Source organism: Loxodonta africana, chromosome 6 (assembly GCF_030014295.1).
Source record: "Loxodonta africana isolate mLoxAfr1 chromosome 6, mLoxAfr1.hap2, whole genome shotgun sequence".
In the NCBI taxonomy this organism is placed as follows: Eukaryota; Metazoa; Chordata; class Mammalia; order Proboscidea; family Elephantidae; genus Loxodonta; species Loxodonta africana.
The window spans coordinates 84,941,518-84,967,855 of record NC_087347.1 but is presented as its reverse complement, the minus strand read 5'-3'; the positions used below and the strand labels follow the sequence as shown (position 1 = coordinate 84,967,855).

General features: G+C 39.5%; 1 protein-coding gene across 2 annotated transcripts in view; it reads right to left on the bottom strand.

Annotated features, from left to right (window-relative positions):
• Positions 1–11,859: 11,859 nt before the first annotated feature.
• Positions 11,860–26,338, bottom strand: part of IFIH1 (interferon induced with helicase C domain 1) — a 78,327-nt gene continuing 63,848 nt past the window's right edge. Inside the window, exons 12-15 of one of the 2 annotated variants that reach the window (XM_023542884.2) lie at positions 22,076–22,237; positions 14,517–14,707; positions 13,459–13,549; positions 11,860–13,364 (exon numbers count right to left, since the gene is read on the bottom strand). In XM_023542884.2, coding sequence (XP_023398652.1) covers positions 13,185–13,364; positions 13,459–13,549; positions 14,517–14,707; positions 22,076–22,237 — 624 coding nt within the window. In that variant the 3' untranslated portion in view covers positions 11,860–13,184. The remainder of the gene's footprint in view (positions 13,365–13,458; positions 13,550–14,516; positions 14,708–22,075; positions 22,238–26,338) is intronic. The other variant, XM_003405827.4, reaches the window with a different exon arrangement.

Genomic DNA, 26,338 nt, shown 5'->3' with positions numbered 1-26,338 from the left:
AGTTCCCAAGGAAGAGGCCCCTAGAGCTGAGAGCCAGACTTTGTTGGAAAGGGCAATCCTGGCTCACTGAATAGCAGAGAAGTCACTGTGGTACCACAGGAATGTGCTGGAAAATCTGCCTTTTGGAACTTGGTGAAAATATGCCCTCTAGGGTGCCAGGGAAAACTGTTCATGGGGAGGTGTCATACCGGAGGTGCTCTACTTCAAGACCACCTGAGGAGGTGCCAGGGGAGCAGCTGATAGTTGGGTACTGCTGGCTGTCATGCACTGAAAGAGCCTGGTGCTGGAGAAAGCCACATGTGCTGTAGGAGCTGGACTCTGGAGACCTATCCCACAGTGCAGAAGCTTGCCAAGCAAGTGCACCAGAACCAGGAAGCAAAACCCTTTTTTCCTGCATTGTCTCTACAGTACCCTCTACTGGCAAAGCTTAATATCAAGCTAGCTAGAAAAACAAACATACTTAAAGGGCTCAGATTCATTTTCAGGAGGCAGGCTAAATTAAAAGTTTGGATTTCGAGATCAGAAGTAATAACTGCTATTCTTTTCTAATGTCCCAAAGACAAAAAAATATGAATGTGAATATTCCCAGAATGCCCTCTCCCCCATTCATGACTTCTAGTGGGAAAAAGCACTTGGGGTTCATGTATCCGTCAAGCCTGGGATAATCAAGAGAGAGGGCCAGAAAAATAAACACAATAAAACTATATTAATTTACATTATAAAAGGAAGAGAGTGGGAAGGTCAGGGAGATAAAAAGTGATACAAGATAATTTTAGGGAGTTTTGAAAAATAGAAAGAATAGGTTGTAAAGTAGTACTCATACTATGAAGAATGGTTCTTCAGGAGGCGGAGCCAAGATGGCAGAATAGACAGATGCTTCCGGTGAGCCCTCTACAACAAAGACCCGAAAAAACAAGTGAAACAAGTATATTTGTGACAAGCTGGGAGCCCTGAGCTTCAAAGGCAAGCTTAGAAAATGAACTGAGTGACGGGGGAGGAAGACACCATTCAGAAGTGGAGATGAGTTACCAGACCTGAATCACAGGGAGCCCTCAGGCACCATTCCTGGACGGGCAGTGGCAGTGAGCTGGTACCAGCGTTCGACCGCAGTTTCCTCAGGGAGAAGCAGCCAGCCACACAGCCGCCTCACACCTCTGGAACCTGAGAAGAATGATGCTCTCGGCAAAATCTAAGTACTAACGTATATTTTACCATGCCCCCCCCAAACCAGCTTCAGTGGCTGAATTCCCTGGGCCTGAGATAGGCACTGTTGAGCACCTAGAGCCATCCTTCTGGCCTTGGGGAAGGAAAAAATTTGCAATTGGGGGAAAAGATAATTTGCTAGCTCCACTAACTGGGGGAGCTCAGAACAGAAGTGGCTCCTGTCCAGCCATAAACCGTCCATGGACTTTGAGCACCTTGCCCTTCTGCATGGACCTGTGTGGGCCTATTTCAGGAGAATAGGCCCTTGTTGGCAGGCTCCAACCGTTTCAGCTGTGCGGTGGAGAGGTGGGTGTTTGATGTTTGATATTGCCTTGCTTATTAAACAAGGTCCTCAGCTACCCACATCAGGGACCTAAGGACTGGTAGCTCCACTCGGGTCACCTAGCCACCCGCGACAGGGGCCCAAAGATAACTGGTACCTCACAGTCCTTACAACCAAAATCTTTGGGTGCCCATGGTCTGTCTGCAGAACCCACCCACCTGCACGATCTAGGGAACAGGGACTTGCTTTCCTCAGAGACACTCAGAGATCGGTTGTCAGCCCCCTGTCTTGTTCAGAGCATGACCCCCTGCTGCAATCAGATACGGGTATATACACCAATCACCCCTGCCCTTCTAAGACTGTAGGACAGAGCCTGTACCACACATTTAATATCAGCTACCTGGAAACTTGAGCTGAATTCATACAAGAAAATTGAATGGACTCCTAGACTGAGATACCTGATAACAGCTCTAGCCAGCTGGGGACAGGACTCAGAGCTCCGAAGGTGAAAATAATCAAGCTAGCTCACTCAATCAACCCATAGGGGTATACCAAAACAAAGCAAAGCAAGAAGCTACAACACAGTAAGCAGACATAAACTAATACAATAACTTATAGATGGCTTGGAGACAACAGTCAACATCAAGTCACATAAAGAAACAGACCATGATCACCTCAACAGGCTCTCAAAACAAAGAATCCAGGGATCTTCTACATGAAAGTGCATTCCTAGAATTACCAGGTGCAGAATACAAAAGTTTAATATACAGAACCCTTCGAAGCATCAGGAAGGAAATGAGGCAATACACAGAACAAGCCAAGGAACACACAGATAAAGCAATGGAAGAAATTAGGAAGATTATTCAGGAACATAATGAAAAGTTTAAAAGGCTGGAAAAATCCATAAACAGACAGCAATCAGAAATTCAGAAGATTAACAATAAAATTACAGAAGTAGACAACTCAATAGAAAGTCAGAGGATAAGAATTGAGCAAGTAGAAGCTAGAATTTCTGAACTCGAAGATAAATCACTTGGCACTCATATATTTGAAGAAAAATCAGATAAAAGAATTTTTAAAAAATGAAGAAACCTTAAGAATATTGTGGGACTCTCTCAAGAGAAATAACCTATGAGTGATTGGAGTACCAGAACAGGGAGGGATAGCAGAAAATACAGAGAGAATTGTTGAAGATTTGTTGACAGAAAACTTCCCTGATATCACAAAAGATGAGAAGATATTTATCCAGGATGCTCATCGAACTCCACATAAGGTAGATCTTAAAAAAAAGTCACCAAGACATATTATAATCAAACTTGCCAAAAACAAAGATAAAGAGAGAATTATAAGAGCAGAGAGGGATAAACGAAAAGTCACCTACAAAGGAGAGCCAACAAGAATAAGCTCAGACTACTCGGCAGAAACTATGTAGGCAAGAAGGCAATAGGGCGACATATTTAAAAAATTGAAGGAAAAAAAATTGCCTGCTAAGAATCATATATCCAGCAAAACTGTCTCTTAAATATGAAGGTGAAATTAAGACATTTCCAGATAAACACAGGTTTAGGGAATTTGTAAAAACCAAACCAAAACTATAAGAAATACTAAAGGGAGTTCTTTGGTTAGAAAATCAATAATATCAGGTATCAACCCAAGACTAGAACACTGGGCAGAGCAACCAGAAGTCAACAAAGACACGGAAATCCAAAAACACAAAGCAAGATAATTTAAAAAAAAAAAAAAAAAAACCTTAAAACAGGGTAACAGCAGTGTTATTACATAAAAGAAGACAACATCAAAATAATAGAGAGACTAAGAAATGTAATCATAGACCTTCCATATGGGAAGTGATACAAAGAAATAAAAGTTAGGTTTAAATTTAGAAAAATAGGGGTAAATAATAAGGTAACCAAAAAAGAAACAAACTATCCTACTCATCAAAATAAAATACAAGAAAAAAATAGAAACCCACCAGAAACAAAATCAAAAACAACAAATATGAGGAAAGGACAATATATAAAGATAATCTACTCAGCACATAAAATTAAGTGGGAAAAAGAAACTGTCAATAACACACGAAAGTAGACATCAAAATAATAGCACTAAATTCATACCTATCCATAATTACCCTGAATGTAAATGGACTAAATGCACCAATAAAGAGACAGAGAGTGGCAGAATGGATTAAAAAACTAGATCCGTCTATATGCTGCCTACAAGAGACACACCTTAGACTTAGAGACACAAACAAACTAAAACTCAAAGGATGGAAAAAATATATCAAGCAAACAACAATCAAAAAAGAGCAGGAGCCGCAATATTAATTTCTGACAAAATAGACTTTAAAGTTAAGTCCAGCAGAAACGATAAGGAAGGACACTATAATGATTAAAGGAACAATACACCAAGAAAATATAACCATATTAAATATTTATGCACCCAGTGACAAGGCTGCAAGATACATAAAACAAACTCTATCAGCATTGAAAAGTGAGATAGATGGCTCCACAATAATAGTAGGAAACTTCAACACACCACTTTCAGTGAAGGACAAGACATCCAGAAACAAGCTCAGTAAAGACACGGAAGATCTAAATGCCACAATCAACGAACTTGATCTCATAAACATATACAGAACACTCCACCCAACAGCAACCAACTATACCTTCTTTTCTAGTGCACATGGAACATTCTCTAAAATAGACCACATATCAGGTCATAAAGCAAGGCTTAACAGAATCCAAATCACTGAAATATTACAAAGCATCTTCTTTGACCATAAGGCCATAAAAGTGGAAATCAATAACAGGAAAAAAAGGGAAAAGAAATCAAACACTTGGAAACTGAATAATACCCTGCTCAAAAAAGACAGGATTTTAGAAGACATTAAGGATGGAATAAAGAAATTCAGAGAATCCAATGAGAATGAAAACACTTCCTATCAGAACCTTTGGGACATGGCCAAAGCGGTGCTCAGAGGCCAATTTATATCAATAAATGCACACATCCAAAAAGAAGAAAGGACCAAAATCAAAGAATTATCCCTACACCTTACACAAAGAGAAAGAAAGCAACAAAAGGAACCCTCAGGCACCAGAAGAAAACAAATAATAAAAATTAGAGCTGAACTAAATGAAATAGGAAACAGAAAAACAATTGAAAGAATTAACAAGACCAAAAGCTGGTTTTTTGAAAAAATCAACGAAATTCATAAACCACTGTCCAAACTGACAAAAGAAAAACAGGAGAGGAAGCAAATAACCCAAATAAGAAATGAGAGGGGCGATACTACAACAGACCCAACTGAAATTAAAAGAAACATATCAGATTACTGTGAAAAATTGTACTCAAATTTGAAAACCTAGAAGAAATGGATGAATTCCTAGAAACACACTACCTACCAAAACTAACACAAACAGAGGTAGAACAACTAAATAGACCCATAACAGAAGAAGAGATTGAAAAAGTAATCAAAAAACTCCCAACAAATAAAAGCCCTAGTCCAGGTGGCTTCACTGCAGAGTTCTACCAAACTTTCGTAGGAGAGTTAAAACCACTGCTACTAAAGGTATTTCAGAGCATGGAAAAAGACGGAACACTACCAAACTCATTCTATGAAGCCACCATATCCCTGATTCCAAAACCAGGTAAAGACACCACAAGAAAAGAAAATTATAGACCTATATCCCTCATGAATGTAGATGCAAAAATCCTCAGCAAATTTCTAGCCAATAGAATTCAATAGCATATCAAAAAAATAATTCATCATGACCAAGTGGGATTCATACCAGGTATGCAGGGATGGTTCAACATTAGAAAAACAATTAATGTCATCCACCACATAAATATAACAAAAGACAAGAGTCACATGATTTTATCAATTGATGCAGAAAAGGCGTTTGACAAAGTCCAACACCCATTCATGATAAAAAGTCTCAGCAAAATAGGAATAGAAGGAAAATTCCTCAACATAATAAAGGGCATTTATACAAAGCCAACAGCCAACATCACCCTAAATGGAGAGAGCCTGAAAGCATTCCCATTGAGATCGGGAACGAGACAAGGATGCCCCTTATCACTGCTCTTATTCAACATTGTGTTGGAGGTCCTAGCCAGAGCAATTAGGCTAGACAAAGAAACAAAGAGCATCCCGACTGGCAAGGAAGAAGTAAAAGTATCTCTATTTGCAGATGACATGATCTTATACACAGAAAACCCTAAGGAATCCTCAAGAAAACTACTGAAACTAATAGAAGAGTTCAGCAGAGTATCGGGATACAAGATAAACATACAAAAATCAGTTGGATTCCTCTACACCAACAAAAAGAACATCGAAGAGGAAATCACCAAATCAATGCCATTTACAGTAGCCCCCAAGAAGATAAAATACTTAGGAATAAATCTTACCAGAGATGTAAAAGACTTATACAGAGAAAACTACAGTACACTTCTACAAGAAACCAAAAGAGACTTACATAAGTGGAAAAACATACCTTGCTCATGCATAGGAAGATTTAATGTTATAAAAATGTCTATTCTACCAAGAGCAATCTATTCATTCAATGCAATTCCGATCCAAATCCCAAGGACATTCTTTAATGAGATGGAGAAACAAATCACCAACTTCATATGGAAGGGAAAGAGGCCCTGCATAAATAAGGCATTACTGAAAAAGAAGAACAAAGTGAGAGGCCTTACTTTACCTGATTTTAGAACCTATTATACCACCACAGTAGTCAAAACAGCCTGGTACTGGTACAACAACTGATACATAGACCAATGGAACAGAATTGATAATCCAGACATAAATCCATCCACATATGAGCAGTTGATATTTGACAAAGGCCCCAAAACAGTTCAATGGGGGAAAGACAGTCTTTTTAACAAATGGTGCTGGCATAACTGGATATCCATCTGCAAAAAAATGAAGCAAGACCCATACCTCACTCCATGTACAAAAACAAGCTCAAAATGGATCAAACAAACACCTAAATATAAAATCTAAAACAATAAAGATCATGATAGAAAAAATAGGGACAACGTTAGGAGCCCTAACACATGGCATAAACAGTATACAAAACAGTACTAAGAATGCAGTAGAAAAACTAGATAACTGGGAGATCCTAAAAAGCAAACACCTATGCTCATCCAAAGACTTCACCAAAAGAGTAAAAAGACTACCTACAGACTGGGAAAAAGTTTTTAGCTATGACATTTCCGATCAATGCCTGATCTCTAAAATCTACATGATACTGCAAAAACTCAACTGCAAAAAGACAAAAAACCCAATTAAAAAATGGGCAAAAGATATGAATAGACACTTCACTAAAGAAGACATTCAGGTAGCTAACAGATAAGTGAGGAAATGTTCACGATCATTAGCCATTAGAGAAATGCAGATCAAAACTACAATGAGATTTCATCTCACTCCAACAAGGCTGGCATTAATCCAAAAAACGCAAAAGAATAAATGTTGGAGAGGCTGTGGAGAGACTGGAACACTTAAACGCTGCTGGTGGGAATGTCAAATGGCACAACCACTTTGGAAATCGATTTGGCGCTTCCTTAAAAAGCTAGAAATAGAACTACTGTACGATCCAGCAATCCCACTCCTTGGAATATATCCTAGAGAAATAAGAACCTTTACATGAACAGATATATGCACACCCATGTTTACTGCAGCACTGTTTACAATAGCAAAAATATGGAAGCAACCGAGGTGCCCATCAACGGATGAATGGATAAATAAATTGTGGTATATTCACACAATGGAATACCTCGCATCGATAAACAACAGTAAGGAATCTGTGAAACATTTCATAACATGGAGGAACTTGGAAAGCATTATGCTGAGTGAAATTAGTTGCAAAAGGACAAATATTGTATGAGACCACTATTATAAGAACTTGAGAAATAGTTTAAACTGAGAAGAAAACATTCTTTTGTAGTCACGAGAAGGGGGAGGGAGGTGTGGTGGGAGAGAGGTATTCACTAATTAGTAGATAAGAACTACTTTAGGTGAAGGGAAAGGCAGCACACAGTACAGGGGAGATCATCACAACTGGACTAAACCAAAAGCAAAGAAGTTTCCTGAATAAACTGAATGCTTCAAAGGCCAGCGTGGCCGGCAGGGGTTTGGGTACCATGGTTTCAGGGGACATCTAAGACAATGGCATAATAAAATCTATTAAAAAAAACATTCTACATCCCACTTTGAAGAGTGGCATCTGGGGTGGTAAATGCTAGCAATCAGCCATCTAAGATGCATCAATTGGTCTCAACCTTCCTGGATCAAGGGAGAATGAAGACCACCAAGGACACAAGGTGATTACGAGCCCCAAAGACAGAAAGGGCCACATGAACCAGAGACTACATCATCCTGAGACCAGAACTAGGTGGTGCGCGGCTACAACTGATGACTGCCCAGACAGGGAACACAACAGAGAACCCCTGAGGGAGCAGGAGAACAGTGGGATGCAGACCCCAAATTCTCACAAAAAGACCAGACTTAATGGCCTGACTGAGACTAGAAGGACCCCGGTGGTCATGGCCCCCAGACCTTCTGTTGGCCCAGGACAGGAACCATTCCCACAGCCAACTCTTCAGACATGGATTGGACTGGACAATGGGTAGGAGAGGGATGCTTGCAAGGAGTGAGCTTCTTGGATCAGGTGGACACTTGAGATTATGTTGGCATCTCCTGCCTGGAGGAGAGATGAGAGGGTAGAGGAGGTTAGAAGCTGGCAAAATGGACACGAAAAGAGAGAGTGGAGGGAGAGAGCAGGTTGTCTCCTTAGGGGGAGAGCAATTGGGAGTATGTAGCAAGGTGTAGATAAGTTTTTGTGTGAAAGGCTGACTTGATTTGTAAACTTTCACTTAAAGCACAATAAAAATTATGTAAAAAAAGAATGCTTCTTCAGAAAACACAGAGTTGAAAGAATTTGAGAATATATGTATATGTAATTACTCTTTGGATTTTTTTTTTTTACATGCCAGAAATAAATTACTTTTTCATTAATCTATATGTTGATGTTGAGTTTCTTCTAAAAGCGATCCTATGTTGAGAGAGATCACAAAGAGATCCAGGTTTATTTGGTTTACATTGACCATAACATTTTAAAACTTATTTATAGTCCATCAACTGTTTAAACATTCAAATTTTTTCATTTACCTCCCAAAGAATAACAGCACTCAGTGTAATATCCTGCACATAAATATTTACTAAATTTTTGATCATACCTTGCTATCTTAGTCATCTAGTACTGCTATAACAGAGATACCACATGTGGGTGGCTTTAACAAACAAGCTTATTCTCTCACAGTTTAGGAGTCTAGAAGTCCTAATTCAGGGCACCAACTCCAGGGGAAGGCTTTCTCCCTCTGTCAGCTCTGAAGAAAGGTTCTTGTCATCAGTCTTCCTTGGTCTTGGAGCTTCTCAGTGGAGGGTCCTCAGGTTCAAAGGATGTGCTCCACTCCCTGTGTTTCTTTCTTGGTGGTATGAGGTCCCTATCTCTCTGCTTGCTTCTCTCTCCTGTTATCTCTTGTGAGACAAAAGGTGATGCAGACCACACCCCAGGAAAACTCCCCTTACATTGGATCAGGGCTGTGACTTGAGTAAAGCTGTTGCATCCCACCCTAATCATCTCTAACATAACCTAATCTCGCCTCATTCATCACAGGCAGAGATTAGGATTTATAACACATAGACAAATTACATCAAGTCACAAAATGGAGGACAACCACACAATACTGGAAACCAAGGTCTAGCCAAGCTGCGATATATTTTGGGGGTATGTAATTCAATTCATGACACTTGCCACTTGCTTCCAAATTTATTATTTTCAGTTCAGTTGGTCCTAATACTGCTTGTCAATCCTCTTACCAGTTTCTAATTAGTCATTCTGCATTTATCAAAGCAGGTTTAAAAATCTTTATCACATTCCTTATGTAACCATGTGTATCCTCAAATCCAAAGCCCAACTCTTAGCAGACAGCCTAGTGCTTGCTGCCAGAATAAATTCCATAGGCCTTCTACTTTTGCACCTTTACACTAAATTGTATCTTTCACGCACTAAGTTGTATCTTTGCTTCTCTCCTGGTTCAGTAGGGGTAGCAGCAGCAGCCATCCTTCTGTCCAACCTTAATCTCTTCTTGAGTGCTTAGTTTTGTCCTCTTCTAGGCATCTTGTTTCAACAGTTGTGCCCTCCTTTCTCCATCTTGTACCTTGAATCTCTCTGTATTTCTTAATCCTCAGCCTGTAAACATGTTTAAAACTCTAGATCCCCTTTCGGTATTATCTTCCCCATCTCTGTCCTCTTTTTCACAAAGCACATTTAAAGATTAGCTATCCAATTCAATGTATCTTCACTTTTCCATCGCTATTGGAAGTAACCTCTCCTTTCCCTCTTTTACGGCATTGATCACTCTCTTCCAAATATTATTGCTACTTATGAACAAGGGTAATCTCTGTAACTGACTTCTAAGAGCCATGTGGGCGGGATCTTTATATTACTATTATTCTCTGTGCCTAAAATACAGTACCTTACAAACAGTAGGAACTTAAAAATGTTTGATAAATGGGTAAATGAATAATCTGTCAACTATTAGATGTATGTGTCTCCCTCAAGGGCAGTGGTGGTTCGATGGTAGAATTCTCGACTTCCATGTGGGTGAACGAATTTGATTCCTAACGCATGAAATAAGTCATGTACAGCCACAACCACTGTCAGTGGAGACTTTATGTTGCTATGATGCGAACAGGCTTCCATTGAGCTTCCAGACTCTGCTTTCAAACTAAGATGGACAAAGAAGAAAGACCTGGTGATCTACTTCCAAAAATCCGCCAGTGCAGACCTTATGGATCACAGTGGTCTGATCCATGACCTATTATGTGGATGGCACAGGAGCAGACAGTGTTTCATCCTATTGTGCATGGGGTTGTAGTGAGTTGGGGCAGATTCGATGGCAGCTAACATGTGTCTGCCTAAGTTGAATTGATTTTTTTCTTCTCATTTCTTCTAAATGTTTTAGTTGGGCTTGTTATCCTTTTTTGCCTCTATTTTTCTTTGTTTCTATTTATTCCCTTTCTACATCCATTTCCTTTTCTTTCTCTTCTCCTTCATAAAACACATTTTACATGAGATGTAACATTTTTATGTTTATTGCAGTTATTTTTGTTTTTCATAATCTGAAAATAAATGAGTGGTAAAAATAAAACAGACTTAAGTTGCTTATTACAAAATTTTAGGAACCTTAACTGATTTTTCCCCAGGTAGCTAGCATCTCTCAATAGAAAAAAGCATTTAGTCCAATTAAACACAAGAAACATCAATGTTTTAGAGAAATATTTGAGATTCACAGGTCAAATGAGATAAAGCCTTTGAAAATTATATTAATTTAAAATTTTCAACTGAACAGGTATTTGGCATGAATTGTAATGAGTAAAGATCAAGTCATGAAAATATAAATTAGGATCAAGTGCTAATGGAAAAAATGAAGTAATAGAAATCACAGAGTGGTATTCATATTAATCTCAGTTGGGCAAAACAGTCCAAGATAACACTGAATCAGTTGTTTTAGTTTAGTATGTGTTATGGATGGAATTGTATCCCCCCAAAAATGTACGTCAGCTTGGCTAAGCCATGTTTCCCAGTATTGCATGGTTGTCCATCATTTTGTGATCTGATGTGATTTTCCTATGTGTTGTAAATCCTACCTCTGTGGTGTTAATGAGGCAGGATTAGAGGCAGTTATGTTAATGAGGCAGGACTCAATCTACATGATTAGGTTGTATGTTGAGTTAATCTCTTTTGAGGTATAAAAGATGGAACTGAGCAAAGAGGAGAGGGAACTCATACCACAAAAAAGAAGAGCCAGGACAACAGCACATCCTTTGGACCTGGAGCCCCTGTGCTGAGAAACTCCTAGATCCAAGGGAAGATTGATGACAAGTACTTTCCCCCAGCAAAGAGAGAGAGAAAGCTTTCCCCTAGAGCTAACACACTGAATTCAGATTTGTAGCCTCGTACACTGTGAGAGAATAATTTTCTCTTTGTTAAATCAATCCACTTGTGTTATTTCTGTTACAGCAGCACTAGATAACTAAGGTAGTATGTTTACAAACTAATAAATATGTAAACAGTGAGTACACTTTTATCAAATATATTCAACTTAAAGAGTGGCTCAAATGCATTCTGACAACTGCATGATTAAATATAATACCTCCCTTGGAAACTTTATGGGGCAGTTCTACTCTGTCCTATGGGGTTGCTATGAGTTGGAACTGGCTGGACTGCAACAGTTTTTTTTTTTTTTTTAAATAAACAGTTTATTACTCTTTCCATGGCTCACCTAGGGTGTGGCCTTTGACTTGGATTTTCAAAATATGACCTAATAGGGCTCACCACTGTCCGCATTTCATCTTCAAATGAGATTTTTATGGAATATCTGCAATGTTTTCATGTGTATTTCATGTTTCTTGGGTAATACAAGAACAAAGAAAAAAGTAACAGGCAACCATTATCACGTGCTAGATATAAATTACTATTGACATGCTACAGCCCAATATGTTTCTGTATTTCTTTTTCAGGCAGTTTCTGTCTGGGTCAATACAGCAACATTATATTATTCTGAAAGAGAAAGGCCAAATTAAAATTGTATCTATATAATGCACCTAAGGAGAAGCCCTGGTGGCACAGTGGTTAAGCACTAGGCTACTAACCAAAAGGTCATCAGTTTGAACCCACTGACCTTGAAGAAGCAAACAGCCATGCTGTGAAAGGGCTTTGTGGTAATGACAGCCCTAGGCACTAAGAGTGATCTCCACTCAACAACTAGCAAGAAAACAGAGACCTCATGGGTACAGCTGCAAGGAAATGAATTCTGCCAACAATTTGAATGAGTTTGGAAGTAGATTTCTTCCCCAGTGCCTCCAGATGAGAACACAGTCTGGCTGACATCTTGATTTCAGCCATGTGAGACCCCGAGCAGAGGCTCCTGCTTGGACTTCTGACCTACGGAAAATATGTGATAATAAATGGGTGTTGTGTTAAACCACAAGGAACTCTGGTGGCACAGTGGTTAATTGCTTACCTGCTAAATGAAAAGTTGGCAGTTCAAACCCACCAGCCGCTCCATGGGAGAAAGATGTGGCAGTCTGCTTCCATAAAAGATTACAGCCTTGGAAACCCTACGGGGCAGTTCTATTCTGTCCTATAGGGTCGCTATGACTCAGAATCAACTTGATGGCAATGGATTGGATTTGGGGTGTTAAATCACTAAGTTTGTGTTAATTTGTATATAGCAATAGACAACTGATATATGTAAAGGCCGATAATATTATAACCTTCCCACAGATAAAGAGACTGAGACAGAAAGATGAACTGATTTGCTTAATTTTATTTTGGAAATTAGTGACAGGACTGAGATTGGTACCTAGGATCTTCATGTATATGCCAGCATTATTTCCAGTTTCATAACGTCCCCCACACAAATGAATATTATTAGTAGATATTCTTTACCCCACCAAGAAGATGGATAATTGCAAGCATGATATACTGCCTTTTTAAAAGGACTTCAGTGCAAGTTCAAGTAAAGATTTTATTAATTCTCACATCACTCTGTATTACAGTAAAAACATTAATCAAAATAATATTAAATATTAGGCTGATAATATTTTAAAAGAATCTTGAATTGAATGTTAATCTTCATCGCTGAACAAACAACACTCTGAATAGTCAAGGTCAGGAAATGTGATAGGTAATTCTACCCATTTCTTGTATTGTTTCTTAGGTGCTTTGTTTTTGAAAACGACCACAAAATTCTTTATCTTCAGACAAGGTAAATCTAAACCTTTGTGCACCATCATCGTTCCCCAAGCCTGGAAAACAAAAGAGTGAGAGGAAAAATTAAATGTACATCAATTAAGCATTTCTTTCGGCCAAATAAAACTAAGCCCACAGCAATTTACTCACTTGGCCACACTTGCAGATAATCTCACCATTTGTTTGATAGTCGGCAAACTTTTTTTGCAATGCTTTGTTTTCTCTCACAATGTAGAGTTCCCTAAAATTAGCAAGGAGTAAGAATCATCCCTGAGAAGTCACAAAGGACATGTATGCAGCTCACAAGGACATGCTGTTGGACCTGAAGCTCACCACAGGCATGCTATTATCCCACATCTCATTCCTTCTCTCCCCCCTGCTTCCCCAGATCACTGAAAAATGAGGTGAGGGGCCCCTGCACGTGTCCCTCAAGGGGCATGCTGTCTTTTTTGTGGCTTCTTTCCCCTTCAGGAGTCCCTGGGTAGTGCAAACAGTTAGTCAAGCTCATCTACCAACTAAAAGGTTGAAGGTAAGAGTCCAGCCAAAGATGCCTTGGAAGAAATGTCTGGAGATCTATTTCTTAAAAATCAGTCATTGAAAATGCTATAAAGCACAGCTCTACTCCGAAACACATGGGGTCTCTATGAGTTGGGACTGACCTGAAGGCAACTGGTTGTTTGGTTCCCCTTTCGAGTCTGTTGATTATTTTAGCTTGACTTTACTTGTTCAAAAATTTCAGAACAAATATAAGCATATACAAATTGATGTGCCTTGAATCAAATGGCTTGGGTCTTACATTGGTCCCTTCCTTCCCCAGTACAGTTTATTTAAAATATACAGATATTTGAAATGGATATAATCTGGGAAGAGATACTTCTGACAAGTAATGAATTTCATATGTACTATTTTGGATAAATAAATGGAGCCCTGGTGGTGCAACGGTTAAGTACTCGGCTGCTAGCCGAAAGGCTGGTGGTTCAAACCCATCCAGCAGCTCAATGGGAGAAACACCTGATGATCTACTTCTATAAAGATTACAGCCAAGAAAATCCTGTGGGGCAGTTCCACTCTGTCACATGAGAGTCACTATGAGTCAGAACTGACTCAATGTCACCCAACAAAAACAACAATAATTTTGGATTAACAGTTACGATACAACCTGTTTTGCCCTTGTAAAAAAATCTAAAAATGGGTTTTCCTGGACTCACTTGAATTCCGGTGTCATATTGACATGATGCATCTTCTCAATTACGTGAATGTCCTCTCCAGAGCACACTAGCACGCTGCAGTTTTTGCAGAGGAAAGTTATTAATGATGGATTATCCCTGTAATGCTTTGTGATACTTCTCTTGATTTTCATTTTTTTTTCCATTATACTTTGCATCTGTAATTCCAAAATCTGATTTGAGAAAAGAACATTTAAATTTTTGGTTATTTTTCACAGCTTCATAGAAGCAAAAAAAAAAAAAAAAAATGGCCTCTTGGAATTTAGAGATAGTTATGAAAATATGCACTTAGCTTATGGCCCAGGAAATAAAAGTAATGACGCGATGGCCCCCAAAGAAATATGCATACAAATCTTCTCTAATAATCATGGAAATCATGGAAATTCTCAAGTGTTCAAAAAGCAGACTATTCCATTTTAGATAAGCTCTACTGTGAGAAAGTTCTTAGCAACATTCAAAAATCTCTTCCTCTAAGCCCTCCGGTAAGGAGTTGTGGTGGAGCAGTGGTTAAAGTGCTCAGCTGCTAACCAAAAGGTTGCCTGTTCGACCACACCAGCCTATCCGGGGAAGATGTGGCAGTCTGCTTCCATAAAGATTCCAGCCTTGGAAACCCTATGGACAGTTCTATTCTGTCCTATAGGGTCGCTATGAGTCAGAATCAGCTCTACAGCAATGGGTTTTGGAAATCTCCGAACAGTTTTAATTCTGTTCCCATAAAATAGGTCCAAACTTTCTTCCACATGAAATCTCTTTAAAGAACCAAAGACTGTTATTACGCTACCCATAAGTCTTCTCTTATCCATGTTAAGTCTCCCAGTACCTTCCATCTCAGGCACCATAATTTCCAGACTTCTGCCATCTTTACACACTTGTGGCAGAAACCACTGGTTTCCCACCCATCATCATTTCTTTCTTAAGAACAGTTAAGTGCCTAGTTAACATGCCTAGTTAAATGACTACACTTCCCAGCCATGGCCAACGGGATGTAAGCAGATGTTGTTAAAATGGAATTTCTAGAAAGGCTCCTTAAACATCAGATAACTGGCATGTGCCCTTTTTACCCTTTCCTACTTCCTCCTAACCCCACGTGTCTGTCAGTTTGTCGTACTGTGGCGGCTTGTGTGTTGCTGTGATGCTGGAAGCTATGCCACCGGTATTCAGATACCAGCAGGGTCACCCATGGAGGACAGGTTTCGGCTGAGCTTCCAGACTAAGACAGACTAGGAAGAAGGACCCGGCAGTCTACTTCTGAAAAGCATTAGCTAGTGAAAAGCTTATGAATAGCACCAGAACATTGTCTGATATAATGCTGGAAGATGAGCCCCCCAGGTTGGAAGGCACTCAAAAGATGACTGGGGAAGAGCTGCCTCCTCAAAGTAGAGTCGACCTTAATGACGTGGATGGAGTAAAGCTTTCGGGACCTTCATTTGCTGATGTGGCATGACTCAAAATGAGAAGAAACAGCTGCAAACATCCATTAATAATCGGAACCGGGAATGTATGAAGTATGAATCTAGGAAAATTGGAAATTGTCAAAAATGAAATGGAACACATAAACATCCACATCCTAGGCATTAGTGAGCTGAAATGGACTGGTACTGGCCATTCTGAATCAGACAACCATACAGTCTACTATGCTGGGAATGACAACTCGAAGAGGAATGGTGTTGCATTCATCATCAAAAAGAATGTTTCAAGATCTATCCTGAAGTACAATGCTATCAGTGATAGGATAATATCCATACGCCTACAAGGAAGACCAGTTAATACGACTATTATTCAAATTTACGCACCAAACACTAGGGCCAAAGATGAAGAAATAGAAGATTTTTATCAGCTGCTGCAGTCTGAAACTGATCGAACATGCAATCAAGATGCATTGATAACTACTGGTGATTGGAATGTGAAAGTTGGAAACAAAGAAGAAGGATCAGTAGTTGGAAAATATGGCCTTGGTGATAGAAACAATGCCAGAGATCGAATGATAGAATTTTGCAAGACCAATGACTTCTTCATTACAAATACCTTCTTTCACCAACATATACAGCGACTATACACATGGACCTCGCCACGTGGAACACACAGAAATCCAATTGACTACATCTGCAGAAAGAGGGATGATGGAAAAGCTCAACATCATCAGTCAGAACAACGCCAGGGGCCGACTGTGGAACAGACCATCAATTGCTCATATGCAAGTTCAAGCTGAAACCGAAGAAAATCAGAGCAAGCCCACGAGAGCCAAAATATGACCTTGAGTATATCCCACCTGAATTTAGAGACCATCTCAAGAACAGATTTGACACATTGAACACTAGTGACTGCAGACGAGTTGTGGAATGACATCAAGGACATCATCCATGAAGAGAGCAAGAGGTCACACTGAAAAGACAGGAAAGAAAGAAAAGACCAAGATGGATGTCAGAGGAGACTCTGAAACTTGCTCTCGAGCGTTGAGCAGCTAAAGCAAAAGGAAGAATTGATGAAGTAAAAGAACTGAACAGAAGATTTCAAAGGGCCTCTCGAGAAGACAAAGTAAAGTATTATAATGACATGTGCAAAGAGCTGGAGATAGAAAACCAAAAGGGAAGAACACGCTTGGCGTTTCTCAAGCTGAAACAACTGAAGAAGAAATTGAAGCCTCGAGTTGCATTAGTGAAGGATTCCATGGGGAAAATATTAATGGATGCAGGAAGCATCAAAATAAATGGAAGGAATACACAGAGACATTATACCAAAAAGAATTAGTCGATATTCAACCATTTCAGGAGGTGGCATATGATCAGGAACCGATGGTACTAAAGGAAGAAGTCCAAGCTGCTCTGAAGGCATTGGGAAAAACAAGGCTCCAGGAATTGATGGAATATCAATTGAGATGTTTCAATAAACAGATGCAGTGCTGGAGGTGCTCACTCGTCTATGCCAAGAAATATGGAAGACAGCTTCCTGGCCAACTGACTGGAAGAGATCCATATTTATGCCTATTCCCAAGAAAAGTGATCCAACCAAATGTGGAAATTATAGAACAATATCATTAATATCACATGCAAGCAAAATTTTGCTGAAGATCATTCAAAAACGGCTGCAGCAGTATATCAACAGGGAACTGCCAGAAATTCAGGCCGGTGTCAGAAGAGGATGTGGAACCAGGGATATCATTGCTGATACCAGATGGATCCTTGCTGAAAGCAGAGAATACCAGAAGGATGTTTACCTGTGTTTTATTGACTATGCAAAGGCATTCGACTGTGTGGATCATAACAAACTATGGATAACATTGCAAAGAATGGGAATTCCAGAACACTTAATTGTGCTCATGAGGAACCTTTACATAGATCAAGAGGCAGTTGTTCAGACAGAACAAGGGGATACTGATTGGTTTAAAGTCAGGAAAGGTGTGCGTCAGGGTTGTATTCTTTCACCATACCTATTTAATCTGTATGCTGAACAAATAATACGAGAATCTGGACTATATGAAGAAGAACGGGGCATCAGGATTGGAGGAAAACTCATTAACAACCTGCATTATGCAGATGACACAACCTTGCTTGCTGAAAATGAAGAGGACTTGAAGCACTTACTAATGAAGATCACAGACCACAGCCTTCAGTGTGGATTACACCTCAACATAAAGAAAACAAAAATCCTCACAACTGGACCAAAGAGCAATATCATGATAAATGGAGAAAAGACTGAAGTTGTCAAGGATTTCATTTCACTTGGGTCCACAATCAAGAGCCATGGAAGCAGCAGTCAAGAAATCAGAAGACGCATTGCATTGGGCAAATCTTCTGCAAAGGACCTCTTTAAAGTGTTGAAGAGCAAAGGTGTCACCCTGAAGACTAAGGTGCGCCTGACCCAGGCCATGGTATTTTCAGTCACATCATATGCATGTGAAAGCTGGACAATGAGTAAGGAAGACGGAAGAAGAGGTGACACTTTTGAATTGTGGTGTTGGCGAAAAATATTGAATATACCATGGACTGCCAAAAAAACGAACAAATCTGTCTTGAAAGAAGCACAGCCAGAATGCTCCTTAGAAGCAAGGATTGCGAACCTGCGTCTTACATACTTTGGACATGTTGTCAGGAGGGATCAGTCCCTGGAGAAGGACATAATGCTTGGCAGAGTACAGGGTCAGCGGAAAAGAGGAAGACCCTCAATGAGGTGGATTGACACAGTGGCTGCAACAATGAGCTCAAGCATAACCACGATTGTAAGGATGGCTCAGGACCGGGCAGTGTTTCGTTCTGTTGTGCACAGGGTCGCTATGAGTCGGAACCGACTCAATGGCACCTAACAACAACAACAACAACTTCCTCCTATTTCCTGTCTAGATAAGGATGTGACAGTTGGAATTCTAAAAGCATCTTCTGACCATGAGAATGGAAGCCAAATACTAAAAGGGCAGAGAAGTGAGAGAGGAGGTTTGTATTCCTCATGAAATCATGGAGCCATCATATACTAAACTAGATTAATCAGATTCTTTTATTTGAGAGAATAAACCACTATACTCCAGGATCTGTGACTAACAACTAAACATATTTCATAACAAAAAATGATACTCTAGTTTCTAAGAGATGTAAAACTTGGATAGGGACTGACCAGTGCTCAGTGCTCACATCTACACATCTTAACAGTAGAAAACACAGCTCTTGAAATTTTTTACCTCAAAACTGAACTCACATAGAGAACAGATTTATATTTCATATTTATGCTATTTTCTTTCAGACTGAGGAGAAGTTTTCAGTAAAAGTAGAACATCAGTGTTGATGAACAAGGCTGTAAGACCCACAAGTCCATCTCCTTGACTCTTGCCTTTATGTTTTAGGTATCAACTGAAGGCAGTTATATTTACTACAGAAAAGAGAACAAAGCCCTGCAAACAAACCTGGAAGCTATATGACAGTTTAACCAGGCAAGTACAAAGACATATTTCCTACCTAAATTCTAACAGTATGATAAATTGAAACATTTTATTTTCTAAAAGTTGAATTAGTTGTTCTTGCAAGACATTTACAGTTCAGTGAGCTGATAAAAAGGTGGTGTAGCATAAGATTACATACACGTGGACAATTAAGAAACACCTATAAGTGAAAAAAAGAAAAGTACTAATATGTAACCAGGACGCCAAAAGCTAAAAGATTGTCTCTACAACATTAAAGGAACATGACATGATTAGAAGGACAAAAATAAATCATGGTAAGTCTTTGAGATGCACAGCTACAATCAATCAAAATCCTAATAAAATATAATAATGTAGTGAAGATAGCTGGGTCATTGCCAGGAAAAAGTTTAAGATCTTCATCTTACTCCTGAAAGTCTGATTTAAAAAGCTTTCAGTTATCTACAAACTCTGTATAAGAGATGGCAAATACATTTCATCTCATCATTCAACTCTCATCATTGATTAGCAGTAGCCTGACATTCTGTTGAAAGGATTCTCAAATCAGAAGAAAGGAGTGCTGGGACCTAGCAGCAATGACTAAGTAGAGGCTTTGAATGGAGTGGTGGTGGTATGTACCCCACATTATTGCCAATGTCTCTGCTCTGTGTTTTTCTACTTGGCATAGTTTTAGGAGGGCAGGTCTCTTAGCCAAAGGAACTCTATCTAGAAAGGAGTCCATTCTGGGGTCCCCAAAAGGACCGTGTTTGGAAAAGTTTGACCTATAAACTCCAGAGATTGTTCTAGAGTTTACCCGAACACTAAGACAACTAATATTCAAACATCAGTTTGTGTAAATATCCACTTGATTCATCCTCTTAAGACATTAAATGTGAGGCAGTAACTTTCCAGTGGCACTATTTGGTCACGAATGTTTGATTTGACACTGCAAAACATTATATTTAAAGGGGTTTTAAAATATAAGTTTGTGCAGAAACCTGGCTAGAAAACCTTGGAATTGGTTATAGCAATGCACACCAATTTGAAAGCATCCTTTTCGTAAAACTCTATTTAGGGTAGAGCCAATTCCAATGTTAAGAAACTAACATTCACACCCATATGCAAGGGTGTGAATTTTCTTCTAAATGGATTGTTTGCTATTATAGTAGTTACAGTCTTTAATTCAGTGGTATGGGGGATTTCCTGAAATATTGTAGAATTCATTCTTCCTTCCCTGTTTCTTCTCACAACTAAAATGACTATATGTTGGTAAACTGAGATGCAGTTAGATGACATATTACGGCTTTTTTGTCATTACAATCCTGCCTCAATGTCACTCCTTTTAAGAGTCCTTTCCAGCCACCCAATCTAAAGTGCCATGTAGTCACTTATTTCACCTCATTCTATTTTAATTCTTCAGCATTTACATCTCTATAACATATTCTTTTTTTTTGTTTGTTGTTTCTCCCCCACTACCCTCATCATTATTATTTGCTGAGCAAATAATCTGAGAAGCTGGACTATATGAAAAAGAACGGGGCATCAGGATTGGAGAAAGACTCATTAACAACCTGCATTATGCAGATGACACAACCTTCCTTGCTCAAAGTGAAGAGGACTTGAAGCACTTACTAATGAAGATCAGAGACCACAGCCTTCAGTATGGATTGTACCTCAACATTAAGAAAACAAAAATCCTCACAGCTGGACCAATAAGCAACATCATGATAAACAGAGAGAAGACTGAAGTTGTCAAGGATTTCATTTTACTTGAATCCACAATCAACAGCCATGGCAGCAGCAGCCAAAAAATCGAATGACACATTGCATTGGGTAAATCTGCAGCAAAAGACCTCTTTAAAGTGCTAAAAAGCAAAGATGTCACCTGGAAGACTAAGGTGCGCCTGACCCAAGCCACGGTATTTTCAATTGCATCATATGCATGTGAAAACTGGACAACGAATACGGAAGACAGAAGAAGAATTGACGCCTTTGAATTGTGCTGTTGGCAAAGAATATTGAATATACCATGGACTGCTGAAAGAATGAACAAATCTGTCTTGGGCGAAATGCAACCACAATGCTCCTTAGAAGCAAGGATGGCAAGACTGCATCTTATACACATAGAGTCACCATGAGTTGGAATCGACTTGATGGCAACCAACAACAGCAACAACAAACCCTCATCATCCACACACTAGAATATAAGCTTCACACAACAGGGATCTTATTTGTCTTGCTTGCCACCATATTCCCTGTTCGTAAGACATTGCCTGGCACACAGTGGGCATTTAATAAATAATTCTAGAATAAAAAATATAGATATATGCCTGTACAAACAGATTGGATCATACCAAAATTACCACATTGGGTTGAGTGAGCAAACTGTACTAGTTTTTCTGGATGAAGGGAAACCTAAATTTATATCATCAAAGTTTATGGTCGATTCAACTGGAATGGCTCCCTGAGAATTTCATGCTCACCATGGATCTTCATTCTTTGTGTGTGAATCTGGGCTAAGCATAGCTCATCAGACTGTAACTTATAATTCAGCACAATTTCTGTCTGGAGTCTTAGCCACAGAGACACCAGTGGCAACCACATGCAGCCATTTTAAAATAAAAACAAAATTCAGAGAGGGCCAAAAAAACAATACCTTATGATCATAATCCTCTGGTTTCATATTCTGAACACGGTCTATAGCTTTATACATCATTTTCTCTCGGAAATCATTAACTATTTCACGTTCAACAACTCCTGAACTGCTGGGGGCAACAAGGATGTAGGTGCTTTCATCAGCTCTTGCTCGACCACGGGCCTGAGAACATAAAGAAATCAAGTCAATGAAAGGCTATGCCTTGCTACAAATTCTCCCATTCTTCACCCTCATTGCTCAGGGTCTCATCCTTCAAATGATCCCTCTTTCATCAGTAAAGTTATTTATTATCCATTCTTTGTAATTTGGCTGTTTGAAATTCAAATTGCACTTTCATACAGAAACAATGTTCTACAGAGATGATGGTCAGGTGCCCATACCAGCCCTCTAAAGCCTCAACAATGCAATGCCATCCTGTACAACATTTTTGCCCCCATGGTACCTCCCTCAAGACCCTGGGTGGCACAAATGGTTAAGCACTCAACTACTAGTGCCAAGGCTGGAGTTTTGAACCTATCCAGAGACACCTTGGAAGACAGACCTGGTGATCTGCTTCTGAAAAGTCACAGCCTATGAAGCAGTTCTCTGCACACATGGGATCACCATGAGTCAGAACTGATTCTATGACAACTAACAACAACAGCCCCTCCCTCAAACCATAGGAGCTATCATCATAGCCTTGGACTGGGGAACCCGCTCATCTCCTGCCAAGTAGTAGGGATGAATAAGGAGAAGAGACATCCTTGACCTTGGAAGTAGGGCTCTTGAGAATGCAGTTCTGTTGCTGGCATCCTACATTGGATTTTTTTTTAGTACATTTTCCCATGGAAACATGATTAACATGGTGGTAAATTTCTACAGGCCTATCAATAAAGTGGTATTCAGGTACATTTGAGTAACAGAAAAATTTGTGGGCTTTCCCAGGAGCTTAACTATCAACTATATTGTTCTCATAGACAAATGCATTCTGAATAAGAAACCACTGACTTACAAATCAACTCCTGGAATACAATAACTTCCTAATTTGGGAGCTATCTGGTCATCTTAGTTTCCCATGACTTGCCTTCCATCTGAGAATGAATGCAATTGTTAATTTTATTAACGCAATTAATTTATTTTCTCACAATTAGTTTTATAGGAAGAGTATTACATAAATTACTTAGCATTCTTAGCAACAAAAGGTACTCAACACAAAGCACTCAACAAAAAGTAACAATAATATTGTCAACATAGTGTGGGTAAGTGATAAAAGTAAAATTTTATTGAAAAGCAGGACACCACACTCTTTGTGGGGTGGTAAGCATTTATAAGTCCACCCCCTCCAACATTTTATTATGAAAAATCTCAAACATACAGAAAAGTTGGAGAATAATGGAGGAAAATGCAGAAGTACTAAGACTCAAGGATTGCGCCAAGATGGTGGCTTAGTCAGACGCACCATACAATCCCCGTATTGCAGAGACCCAAGAAACCAAGTGAAATAGATATAGGTAACAATCCTGGAACTCAGCATCAAAAGGAAGGATGAAGAATTATATCAAGCAGCAATTAGAAGGAGAAACTGAACAAAAACAGTGAATGAGAAGAGTTACAGATCGGAGGTGCCCTGCTAGCCAGCCCAGTACAGTGTGGTCATCTTAAGACAAAGCGAGGAGCAACCCTAAGTGAAGAGAACAAGAAGGCAACTTCACAGAATTCCCAACAGGACACAAAAAACTGTGCAGACAAACCTGGAGTGAAACAAGGCGAGAAGAACATGAACTAGATCTAAGGAGAGAAAGTACAGAAAGGCAGGTGAGAGCTCCAGAGATCCTGGCAACCACAGAACAGGGAGGGAGCCAGGAACCAGACAGGACAGTCCACCAGCAGTGCTCCCTGACCATTGGGGTGGGTAGCACACATGGAGTAGTATATCCATAGAGTGTCACCAGGATGTCCCCCACCTGACCAGATTCTGGGAAGCCCCCCACTTCGCATTTGGTCACTCCTACCTGCTGGCTACAGCCTACTGGGAGGGCCCTGGCATCTATGTCTGCTGACCAGAGTAGCACATTCCCCTTCCCCACCTGCCCTCCCAGTGACCAGCAATGTGAGCCCTTCCCACCACCCTGCCCACCCAGAGACCACAGTATGGGGCCCCCAACCCCCCAGGTTCATCTAGCCCACAACTGGCAACACATATCCACTCTACCCACCCACCTCCACTGCCCCAACCACCCAGCAAGTAGCAGTGCTTGCTCCTGCACTGTCAGACTGATGACCAGTGACGGCACATTGACTGCTCTGTCCATCAAACCCTACCACCACCCTACCCACCAAGCAAGTGGCAGCACACACTCCTGCACCACTGGACCGCTGATCAGTGGCGATGCATGCCCACCCTGCCCACCTCCCTGCCACTGCCCAGCCTGCCTGGTGATCAGTGACACACACCTAACCCACCCACACCTCTTCCTTCCCTCTCACTATGGCCACTACCTGCCCACCTGGTGACAGGTAGCAAGCACTCCCATGCCAGACCTGTGATCAGCAAAGCACATCCACTCTGTCCACCCAGATGTATCAAAACAAAGCAAAACAAACAAAAAAAATCAGGACAAAACAAGCAATGAGTAAATATATAAATAAATAAATAACACCTTAATACCTCGAAGACGGGAGACAATAACAAATCATGAAAAAACAGGACAATATGGCTAAAACAGTGATCGAAAAAAGGGGGGGGGCACAGAATACCTTCTTGAGGAAAAAATTATAATTGAACTACCTGGGAAGGAATTCTAAAGACTTATGTTTAGAATCCTCAAAGAGATCAAGGAAAACACACACAAACACACACACACACACCCCCTAGAAGAATTCAGGAGAACAATGCAAGAACAAAATGACAGACTCAATAGACAATTAGAAACCATATAAAACAACAACTATAAATTTAGAGGATTAACAATAAAATAACACAAAGGAAGGGCACAGAAGTAGAATTAAATCAATGGAACAAAGAATCAGCTTAGACACAAAGACATAACTAAGTTAAAACTCAAAGATGGAAACATATCAAACAAATACTAACCAAAAGAGAGTAGGAGTTGCAATAATAATTTTGAATAAAATAGACTGCAAGTCAAAATCCATTATAAGAAACAAAGAAGGGCATTATATAATGATAAAAGGGTCAATTCACCAAAATGATATAAAAATAATAAATATCTATGCACCCGATAATAGAGCTCCAAAATACATAAAACTCTAACAGAAATGAAAAGAGAAATAGACAGTTCTACAATAATAGGAGGAAATTTTAACACACCACTTTTGATGATGGACAGAACAACTAGAAAGAAGCTCAATAAAGATACCCAAAAAAACCCAGTGCCATCGAGTCGATTCTGACTCATAGCGACCCTATAGGACAGAGTAGAACTGCCCCACAGAGTTTCCAAGGAGCGCCTGGTGGATTCGAACTGCCAACCCTTTGGTTAGCAGCCGTAGCACTTACAGAAGATCTAAATAATATAATCAACCAACTCGATCTCATAAACATGTACAGAACACATCACCCAACAACAGCATAGCACACATTCTTCTCCAATGCACATGGGTCATTCTCCATAACAAACCATACTGTAGGCCACAAACCAACCCTCGATAAATTCAAAAACACTGACATAATACAAAATATCTTCTCTGACCATAATGCTATAAAACTAGAAATCAATAACAGAAAGAGCAGGGAAAAAATTAAATTTATGGGAACTGAATAACACCTTACTTAAAAACTATTGAGTCAAAGAAGAAATTAAAAATGAAATTTAAAAATTCTTAGAATCAAATGAGAATAAAGATACAACATACCAATACCTCTGGGACACAGCAAAAGCAGAGCTCAGAGCAAAATTTATAGCAATAAATGCACACATCGAAAAAGAAGGTCTAAAATCAATAATTTAACCTGACAACTCGAACAAATACAAAAGAACAGCAAAAGAAGTCCACACTTACCAGAAGAAAGGAAATAAAAATAAAAAAATAAAGATCAAAGGAGAAATAAATGAAATAGAAAAACAATAGAAAGAATCAACAATACTAGAAGTTAGTTCTTTGAGAGGACGAATAAAATTGATAACCACTAGCCAAATAGACACAAGAACAAAATTAGAAGATTTAAATAACCAAAATAAGAAATAAAATATGTGACATTACAACAGAACCAACTGAAATAAAGAGGATCATAACAGAATATTACAAAAAATCACACTCCAA